Raw genomic sequence first — 10,824 nt, 5'->3', positions numbered from 1 at the left:
ATAACTTCTTACAATTGTGAAAAACAGCAATTTTCATCAAGCAAGCGACTCACTTGGCTAAAATAAGATGCCTACATGACATTAAATGTAATGCAAAATTCAAAAACAAAATATTCTTTATTTTCTGTTACGGTGGTCTAGCGGTGGGGCGTCTGACTTCCACGCGGGAGACCCGGGTTCGAATCCCGGTGTGGGTGACCCAAGGGCAACATTTTTTTTCGGCCTTGTTCCCGCACAAAGCGGCTCTGGGGCTCAGCCAGCCTCAAATCAATGGGTACCGGGGTCAACCCTGCAGGATAAAGGCGGCCAGAGCGTGATGCTGATCACACCGCCTCCAAAATGGCCGAGATCGAGAATGTGTGGGGCCCTACCCCCATATCCCCTAAATGTGCCGTCATGGCACGGTGCTACAAGCACGGGGAACTTTACATCTACTTGTTACCAAAACAATGGATAAGAAAAATATTGTTGACATTAATTGTAATGCAAAATTCAAATATTATCGATTTCTAAACTTTCTTTTAAGTGCTGAAACGTGAATCTCCATCTGTTGCCCCTAAAAACAAAAACTGCGTTGAATTTCGCATGAAGTAATGGAAGTATATTTTAAATATTCATGGGATTTTACCGTGAAAGCTTAAGCTTGTATTCTCTATTGTTGACAAGAATGCTACAATAATAGATACGTTATCTATTGTCAAGTATTAAAATAAACATAGGGTACAAAATGTACAGAATACAGATGAACGGAAAACCTTTGGTATTTTAACGCAAGAAAGTGAAATATAATAATAGCATGGTATGGAATATGTCGTGTTGAAAATATGCTAATTTTATGTAAAAATATATAAAATATGTACTAAAAGCTAATAATGTAAAAATAAAAATAATAAAAATAGCATTTTTAAAACTTACATACCACAATTCACAAAGATAATATGAAATAATGTTTATTTTATCATCATATAAAGTTTTACATATAAATCTGTTCCCTGCTTCCAGTTTTCATTTAAGATGTGATGGGTTCAATCCCTGCCGCAGTGAGTGATTTCTGGGGTTTCTTACTAGCTTTATATTGCAGTTACTTTCCGTTGCTTTTCTACCTTTTGTGTTAATCGTGACGATGACGAGCAGATGAAATGGGATGAGGAGACACACTCAATAATACATCCACACCTTAACGAAAGTTGGAAGCTTTAACGCCTGGCTTCGTTGAGCGTTATGCAGACCGTTCTGCCACCGATTCTGGCTGGTTCAGGCTGACGTAAAACTATGGCATCTCTTGGTTAGCATCTGTGGATAAGTGGACTTCAATATCAACATGTGCATCACAGTGCCCTATTTTCTAATATTCGTGATCCTCTTCCTTCGCCTATTTTTAAAGTCTTTCTCTTGTATCGTGCCCCGTTATTAGAACCTAATTGGTTCCTATTACTCCTGTTTTAGTATTTAGTAATCTAGTTTTAAATCTTATTTGGTGCTAAATTGTCCTATTTTGGATAGTTCTTCCTCTTTTGCAAACCATTTGCTACTGTTTAGTCCCTGTTTTCAGTATCCTGCAGCTCGCTCATATGTTTTAAAGAATATTTCCCCAGTTTTAGATCCTGTCCCTTCCTACTTTGGTACTTATTTGTCTTTTTATGTGTTTTAGAGCGTATTTTAAAGATTTCTTCAAGTGACCAGATAATTTAGTTACTTCCAGTTATTTGAGTTGATGTTTGAATTCCAGGCTAATAGGGACTGGACCTACAATTTAAATTGGGATCCGAACCATTGTGTAGCCCCTTTAGTTCCTATGAATACGCCCTATTCTCATAACTATTACTCTCGTCACGATCAACCTGGTTTCAATAAGTTACGGCTCCGAAACGACGCAGGAAAAAAATGCTATCGTGAAATATCTATTTTGCGTTTTAGAACCGTCTGTCCTATCGCATGCCGTCCTGGCTAAAGTTCCGAGTCGAACGTGATTAGCAGCTGTTAGCACATTGCGAAAATGTCCGGTCTAGGAACTACGGGATTGGTCATTTCAGTGTATTCATGCTTTCCAGTATTTCATATGAGCCTCTCTACTCGTTCAATTCGCCGGTCCCCGCTCGCTATGCAACGACTCGCGCCGGGAAGAGGAGGGGGGAAGGGGGGAGGGAGTGCCTTGGAAACCTGCGCAGACGGTGCTGCCATCTGGAAACGTGTGCACAATAATAGCGGCAGTCGGTGGGAGAGTCGCTTCAGTATGCGAGAGAGCGTCGACATCACCGTACCGTGTTGAAGCGTGTCGTGGTTTTTCTTCCGCTGTCGTTGACAACATACGCGTGGCTACCTTTATTCTGTGCGGTTATTATTTTTTTAAAAGTAAGACACACAGTCGGTTCGGTCGTCGTGTGCTATGACAACGGACCGGACAACAAGGATTTCAGGATTTTCGCATCGTGGATTCGTTGCAGGGACAAGGATCGAACAGGATGTCGGTGAGTAGATGACAGTGATGTTGTACGCACTGAAGAACACGAACAGCCCTTACCCGCAGGCATTTTGTGATATGTGCTTCTGAACAGCAAAACAAAACGTGTCTTTTTCGCCCCGTTGTGATGGTGTTGTGATAGTTAAGACAACGACAATGATTCCGTGCTGGTCGAGCCGCGTGTGTAACATATGTACGACCACATTCCTGGGCGTTTTCGTCCTTTTTGTTTCGACCGCCAGCTTCAAGTACGAAGCACCGGACGATTGTGTGTGGGCGCTGGAAAACAACGACACTTCCAAAGTCTCCCTCTCCTGCCGTCTTCGAACTATCAGTAACGAGTTCGACAAGACTAATTTGAGCATACTGCTAGCGGAGAATACGCAGAAGCTACGCATCGAGTGCAGTGAGGTGTTGTTTTTCGAGAGTACGCTCGGCTCGCATGCTTTCCAGAGGTTGTACCAGCTGGAGGAACTGGACATCGAACACTGCAAGATACTCCGTGTGCCTGTGGATGCCTTCGACGGGCTGCGCGAACTCAAGAAGCTCACCCTTAGAACTCACAACTCGGATTGGCCGTCGCGGTACCTCGAACTCCAGTCCGGCTGTCTGTCCACGCTCAGGGAGTTACAGGTGCTCGACTTGGGCTACAACAACATCAGGGCGCTTCCGGAACATTTGTTTTGCTCGCTGCGTAACCTGCAGACGTTGAACCTGACTCAGAACCGTCTGCGCGACCTGGATAACCTTTGGTTCGAGAGGAACGAGTGCGGCTTGGATATCAGAACCTTGGATCTGTCCCACAACGAGCTGAGGGTGTTCCCGAACCATTCTCTCGCTAAACTCAAGCGGCTGCAGAGGTTGCTGTTGCACAACAACGAATTGTCTGTTATCGAAGGTCAAGGACTGTCCGGTCTGACCGCTTTGAGGGTGTTCAATCTTTCCAGCAATTATATGCATTCCTTACCTCCCGATTTGTTCCGCAGCTCCAGGGATCTCCATGAAATTTATCTCCAGAATAACTCCATTAAAGATCTTCCTCCAGGTTTGTTTGACGGCCTGGAACAGCTTCTTGTCCTCGATTTGTCCAGCAATCAGATCCTCAGTGATAATCTTAATAGAAGTACATTTGTCGGTCTTATAAGGCTAATTGTTCTTAATCTCTCCAGTAACAATCTCTCTACTGTTGACGCCCAAAGCTTCAAAGGTCTCTACAGTCTTCAGATCCTAGATCTTAGCAACAACTCTATTGAATCGATAGACGACAACACCTTTCTCCCCCTCTACAACCTTCACACGCTCAACTTGGCTAATAACAATTTGATTCATATCGGGTCATTAGTTCTTAATGGTCTGTTTGTTCTCAGTAAACTTAACCTCAACAGCAACAAGCTTCAATCGATAAATCCTCTCGCATTTCAGAACTGCTCCGATCTGAAGGAGCTGGATCTCAGTTCCAATTCGCTGAAAGTCGTCCCCGAAGCATTAGCGAAATTGACTTTTCTGAAAACCCTCGATCTGGGGGAGAACCAGATCTCCAAGCTGAACAATGGTTCATTTCGCAATTTGCATCAACTCTCTGGACTCAGACTGACCGGAAATGGGCTTGGTAATCTTACACGTGGGACGTTCCTCGATCTCACCAATCTCCAAATGTTGAACCTGGCCCAGAACAAGATCCAGCACATAGAGCGAGGGACTTTCGACAGGAATGCCGAGCTGGAAGCTATTAGGTTAGATGCTAATTATCTGTCTGATATCAATGGAGTCTTTCTCGCACTACCGCGCCTCATATGGTTAAATCTCTCGGATAACCATCTGGTTTGGTTCGATTACGCTTTCGTACCCAAGTCTCTCGAGTGGTTGGACATTCACAGGAACCTCATAGAAAAACTGGGCAACTATTACGAGCTGAAGAGCGAGCTTAACATCAAGACCCTGTATGCGAGCCACAACAAGTTGACAGAAATCGCAGCCCTGTCCATACCCAACAGCATCCAACTCCTGTTCATAAACAACAACAATATATCCAAGGTTCATCCGAACACGTTCGTGGAAAAAGTGAATCTCACGCGAGTGTACATGTACACCAACGAACTTGTCAAGCTGGACCAGGCAGCCCTGAGGCTCCGGCCCGTCCCGGAAAACGAGTCCCTCCCGGAGTTGTACATCGGCGGCAACCCCTTCCATTGCGACTGCCACATGGAGTGGCTCCAGAGGATCAATCAGATGTCGCACCTCAGGCAGTACCCGCGCGTGATGGACCTGGACAATGTGATGTGCAAGATGACGTATTCCAGAGGCCTTCCGCATCTTCCCATCGTCGACGCCCACCCTGCACATTTTCTCTGCGTGTACGAGACCCACTGCTTCGCCCTATGCCACTGCTGTGATTTCGACGCCTGTGACTGCGAGATGACGTGCCCTGCGAACTGTACGTGCTACCACAACGAACCGTGGACGGCCAATATCGTCGACTGTGCTAATTTGGGAACTGACCAGATTCCCCGACGCATCCCGATGGACGCTACCGAAGTGTACTTGGACGGTAACAACCTTAAAGAACTGAAGAACCACGTGTTTATTGGCCGGAAAAACATGAAAGTTCTGTTCGTAAACAACAGTAGGGTGGAGTCCATACAGAACAGAACGTTCAATGGCCTGAACGCCTTGCAAGCCCTCCACTTGGAAGACAACAGAATCAAGGAACTCAAAGGTTTCGAGTTCGAGCACCTCTCCCAGCTGAGGGAACTGTACCTCCAGAACAATATAATCGCTCACATCAACAATGTAACCCTTCTTCCCCTGAAATCCTTGGAGATCCTTCGCCTGGACGGGAACCGTCTCGTCACTTTCCCCGTCTGGCAGCTGACCCTGAACTCGTATCTCGTGGAGGTCACTCTCTCCAACAATAAGTGGACGTGCAGGTGCAAGTTTCTGCAAGAACTGCAGATTTGGGTTCAGGACAATGTGCGGAAAGTGTCCGACAGCGAGGAAATCTGGTGTTACCTAAACGACATTGACCCCTCGGGGCAGAGGCACGTTATCGATTATAACGGCACGTGCAATGATTCGGGATCGGGATCCGTCATTCAGAGCCTAATGATCTCAGACTACTTCCCACTGATGATCGTGATACTCAGCTCATTTTTTGTCATTGTCATCCTGTGCGTGGCCATGTTTGTGTACAGGGACGACATACGAATATACGTGTACTCCCGTTTCGGGATAAGACTGTTCCAGAAGGCTGTTCAGGGAGAAGACAGGGAGAAAATGTACGACGGATATGTGTGCTACAGTCCTAAGGATGAAGAGTTCGTTGTGCAACCGATAGTGGCGGAGCTAGAGCACGGGAACCCATCTTTCCAGTTGTGCCTACACCACCGTGATCTTCCCCCGACCACATACGTTCCTCCAGTCGTCGAAGCGGCGGACGCTAGCCGGCGTGTTATTCTAATTTTGTCCAGAAACTTTCTCCAGACCGAGTGGAGCCGGAACGAGTTCAAATCGGCCCTTCACGAGGCCCTGAAGGGCAGAACTTACAAGCTTATTTTGGTGGAGGAGGGAAGCCTACCGGAGGCTGAACTCGATCCGGACTTGAGACCTTACCTAAAGACGAGCAGCGCGAGAGTGCGTTGGGGGGAAAAACGGTTCTGGGAGCGACTCCGGTACGCGATGCCCAGCGAACACGTCACCAACTACCGCAGGAACATAAACAACTACACCCTGGACGGCTACACGAACGCCATAAAGAAGCCGCACCCCCAGAACAACCACCATCATCATAACAACACGAGTCACCCTCTGTACAAGGGGGACAGCATCCCCAGGGGGTACACCACCGTCCTTCCGGTTCACCGGGAAAAGTCGGAGCTGCCCGACCGGGAGGCGAGCTACTCGTCGGCCGTCACCGTGACACCGTCCCCCCGCTCTCGGAACCATCACCACACGTACATGACAATAGACAGTGCGGGCAACCCTAGGCACCCCGAGCACATCTATTCCTCCATAGACTCCGATTACTCCACCCTCGAAAGGAGCGTGGCCGCCAACGGGCGCGAACTCTGGAGGGGCCCCGGGGGCGCCACGATTTTGGAACCGGGCGGTGGCCAGGCGTACTTAGTGTGAGGCGACAATGGCAGTGTTTTTGTTTATTTTTTTTTGTACACGTTTCAAATGGTGAAGAAGATTGTTTCAAGAAACAGCAACAGCAAAGGAGGATACACGCAATTTTCCAACTGTGCCTTTTTTTCAACATTTCGGCGACTGCAGGAGGGAGGAATGGTCAGCTGCAAGCAATAGGAGGAAAAAAATAGTGGCAGACAGGAGAACGACAAGACGACCCGGAAACAGCGTCAGCAGTCATCAACGGGAATAGATATTGTCGGTAAGTACATCATATTACTATAAACTATGATTTTTTAAAAAAAAAAATGTATATTTAAAAATGCCAGTGAAATAAGTGTGTTGTTTAAAATTTGTACACATATTTTTCATATTTTTTTAAGTCCATACCAGTAGTCTTAAAAGTTTTACTGCTTCTACAACATTTTCTTAAAAAGAAAAATAGTTGGTTTCTGCCTTGTTTTATGGGATATAAGATTTTCCGTAGCAATAGCACATAGAATTTATTTACAGTCGTTATTAATTAAAAATTCCAGTGAACAACTGATTTAGTGTTGAGATTTATATTTCACAAAAAAGCTTTCGAGCATATTTTTTTAAAAATAACTATCGGTTTCTTTTATAAAAGCTCGTTAAAGTAACCTTAAATGTACGACAATGGGTAAATATGTTTCAAATGTGTTCATAAAGTGTTTTGTTTCATTTGAGTTACGTAGAGAGTATTCTCTTTACAATTAATGTGTGCAAAATCCTTAATGTTAAAAATATTTACAAATTCTTTGAATAATTTTTAATTTCTCTGTTCAGTTTCAAAATTTGCTCACGTTTGAATATATTTAATAGGTTCAAATGTGTTTTACATATTTTTAAATCTTGAAGATATCCATTTCTCCCCTTTGTAACTGTGACGAGAATGGTGAACAGAGACAAAATAACCCATAATAGGTGCCTGTAATCAGAACCCACATAACTATTTACCCCCCCCCCTCCCCCACAGTCCTTCACTTAACCACCAATACGATGTTTCAACGGTGACATAAATGTACAGTATCATTTTCTACTTCCCTATTTTTTTAATTTTGTTTTTTGGCCAATTCGCAAACATAATTTTTAACTCAATTATGTTAACAGTCATTTTTATCAATTCGAAATCACTTTGGGCAGAGGCTCAAGTTTGAATATCTCTCTAAATACCCTGTATGCATAAGTAGGGTGTTTACGATTTAGAAATATCTTTATTTGTTTTCTACAGATTTTTTTCAATTACAGTAGCAAATCATACAATATGAATGAAAAGTTGCATCATATACGTACACGATTGTTATTATACACAGATAATCAATCAAATGAAAGTTTAATACTAACACAAGAAAAGCAATTGTAAATTGTATTCACCAAGTTGTACAAAGCTTATACGATTAGATATAGATTATGACGCAGGGATACTGATAATGAAATATGTAGTGAGATTGCGAACGATGTTTTCTGAAGTTCTTTTATTGAAAAGTATTATCAATCATAATATAGTAATTTTATACATATCAAAATACTTACAAAATACAATTGTAAATTGTACTCACCAAGTTGTACAAGGCTTATAGGATTAGATATAGATTATGACACAGGGATACTGATTATGAAATATGTAATGAGATTGCGAACAATGTTTTCTGAAGATCTTTTATTGAAAAGTATTATCAATCATAATATAGTAATTTTATACGTATCAAAATACTTCATATACTGTTCTATCCTAAAATATGTTCATGTATATTTTTAAATATCTTACCACAAGGTAGTAATGACTTTAAAAACTTATGACGGACTACTAAATAGACTTTAAAAATTGATAAAAAGAAAAGAAAACCAGTGTGTAACTATTTTCTTTGTCCACATCTCGTCTTGATTTTCGACATTCATTTATCGACTCTGGAAATGTTTACGTAATGCCTACTGTTACTTCGCTTTTTCCTTGATTACTGACTATTTATACTTGCTGTTTGTGGCAAATTATTAAAGACAAATTACAGCGTTTATCGTGACCTTTATGTCGCTTGCTGCAAATCTTGAAATCTTGTTCATTAGCTTCTCTTTGTGCTTCATTGTTTCGAAAATGTAACAACATTTTAAACCATTAGTTCTTTAACAGAAATCCAATTTCCTGTATTGAATGTAATTGTACTGTGGAAATTATTAACATTAATTCACTGCGCGTCTAATTTATGTAATTTTATGTGAAGGGGGATATTATTTTGTGGTTCTGTCTCACTCTCTCTCACACACACACACACACATACGCACAAAGTCAAAAGAAAGTGACACCGGAGAGTTTGTTCTATGAACAATAATAGAAAAAAATAGCACTGGACAAACTCTTGAACCATTTTTTTTAGTCCACTAAACACACACACAGGATAATCGGGAGTGGACCTACAGTTTTAAGTGGCATTCAAAACATTCTGCAATGTATCTCCACTGGGACTCGAACCCGGGATCCCTTGATTTTAAGACGAAAACGTTATCTTTAAATAATTCAATACCACTTAATAATGCAATATTTTTTTATGTAAGTACATTGAAAGTCTTTATAACGCTATTCTAATTTTGATAGAGCAATTTGGGGTTGTTATCTTTGTTTTATTATATTTCTGGTGCATAAGATTTCATTCAAGGTATTTCTTGTGTATGTGTATCCTCATTTCTCGGCAAAATTAGTATTTTTAATGCGATTTATTCGAAATCCTGTTTTTTGCCCGTTTGATTTCTTGCGTGTGCAATAACAATGAATTCCATTCATAATATTAACCATGTCCATGCAAAAGATTAAAGTTTGTCCAAATTTACGTGTACTTTATGCACAAAGAGGTGAATCTGCAACGTATAGTTTAAAGCGGGATCTTGATCACTAAAATGTTTCCAGACCAGAGATCGAACTGGAGACATTGCAGTTAAGCCTAGCAATGATTTGACTCGCACCAGGACTCAAATTTGAAAGTCTGGTTTCATATGACCAAACTTTGTTGTGTATCATCCTCTTTAACATAACTCAAACTTTATTGATTCTGTGAATATTTGTCATATTCTCTATTGTTTCCATTCTTTTTCTCTTTTGTCTGTTTTTATTGAATTATTCTCTCGTTTTGTCTTTTCTAAAAATATTGTTTAGTTTATTTTTTGTCTCTCTTCCTCGTTATATCCTATCTTTCTTTATTTTTGTCTCTTTTTGCCTCTATACGTGGTAAAATTCTTGAAGGCAAAGTAAGTTTGGTTCGTGACGTTTATGTTACGATCTGCATACGACCTGTCAGGATATTTGCATATCCTGATAGAAATATCATGATTTCTCGAGAGATTATAGCATCCAGAGAATATGTAGGTTGGCCCTTGTACCTAAACGCAGTTTATTTAGTCAGATTTCTTCATATTTACCAAGAGGATATTTACAGATGAATCTTATATTTAGCTTCTACTAATTACGAACTCAATCCATTAGTGGCAATGGTGAGCCTGCAATGCGTGGATGAGGACAAACTACATTTTTCGAGTGTTCGTAGCGTTGGGAACAGAGTTGCCAAATTTAGTTCTTCCTCCAAGTTAAGTTTTCAAATTAACAATGTAAGTGTCGTAAAGTAACTATTGATAATGTTACTTCTACAGCAAAGAAGTAACTCTCTTACAAGTACAGTTATTTTCTTTTAAGATAAGTTAGTTACAGATATACTTCCTCAAACAAGTAACTAAGTCCCGTGACAGGTTACGTTTGCAGCAGGTTTTATGTATGAATCCATGCGAGGCTGGCGCTCAGCATCTCCTGTGCCTGTCTTACCTCAACTGCCGAGCTGTTCATACCACAGACAGTGAGAAAATCGACAGTCTTGCATCGGAACTATATTCTGTGTGCCCGTTTGGGGTCTACATATGTGAAAAGTTGCTGCAAACGTAACCTGTCACGAGGTAGTAAATAGTTACTTCCAAACACTGCAATTGTCAAATATCACAGTAAAGTCTTGAAATAGGCTGAGAATCTCTGATACTAAGTTTTGTTATCGTCTCAACTTTAGAGAGGTCTGTCTCGTTCCAGTCTCAATTTTAGAGATGCCTGTCTCGTTCCCGTCTCAATTTTAGAGAGGTCTGTTTCGTTCTTCTCTCGATTTTAGAGGCCTGTCTCATTCTCGTCTCAATTTTAGAAGTATGTCTCGTTCTCGTCTCATTTTTAGAGAGGTCTGTCTCCTTCACGT

The 10,824-nt window shown here is 41.7% G+C and overlaps 1 protein-coding gene across 1 annotated transcript in view; it reads left to right on the top strand.

Annotated features, from left to right (window-relative positions):
• The first annotated feature begins 2,245 nt into the window (after positions 1-2,245).
• The window catches only part of LOC145988732 (toll-like receptor 7), a 73,627-nt gene continuing 65,048 nt past the window's right edge, over positions 2,246-10,824 (top strand). The window contains exon 1 of the mRNA XM_083123851.1: positions 2,246-6,848. Within this exon, the coding sequence (XP_082979977.1) occupies positions 2,618-6,589 (3,972 nt within the window). The 5' untranslated portion in view covers positions 2,246-2,617 and the 3' untranslated portion in view covers positions 6,590-6,848. The remainder of the gene's footprint in view (positions 6,849-10,824) is intronic.

The sequence above is a fragment of the Lepisma saccharinum genome, chromosome 6 (assembly GCF_977018435.1).
Source record: "Lepisma saccharinum chromosome 6, izLepSacc3.1, whole genome shotgun sequence".
Lineage (NCBI taxonomy): Eukaryota > Metazoa > Arthropoda > Insecta > Zygentoma > Lepismatidae > Lepisma > Lepisma saccharinum.
This window is presented reverse-complemented; position numbering and strand designations above follow the sequence as displayed.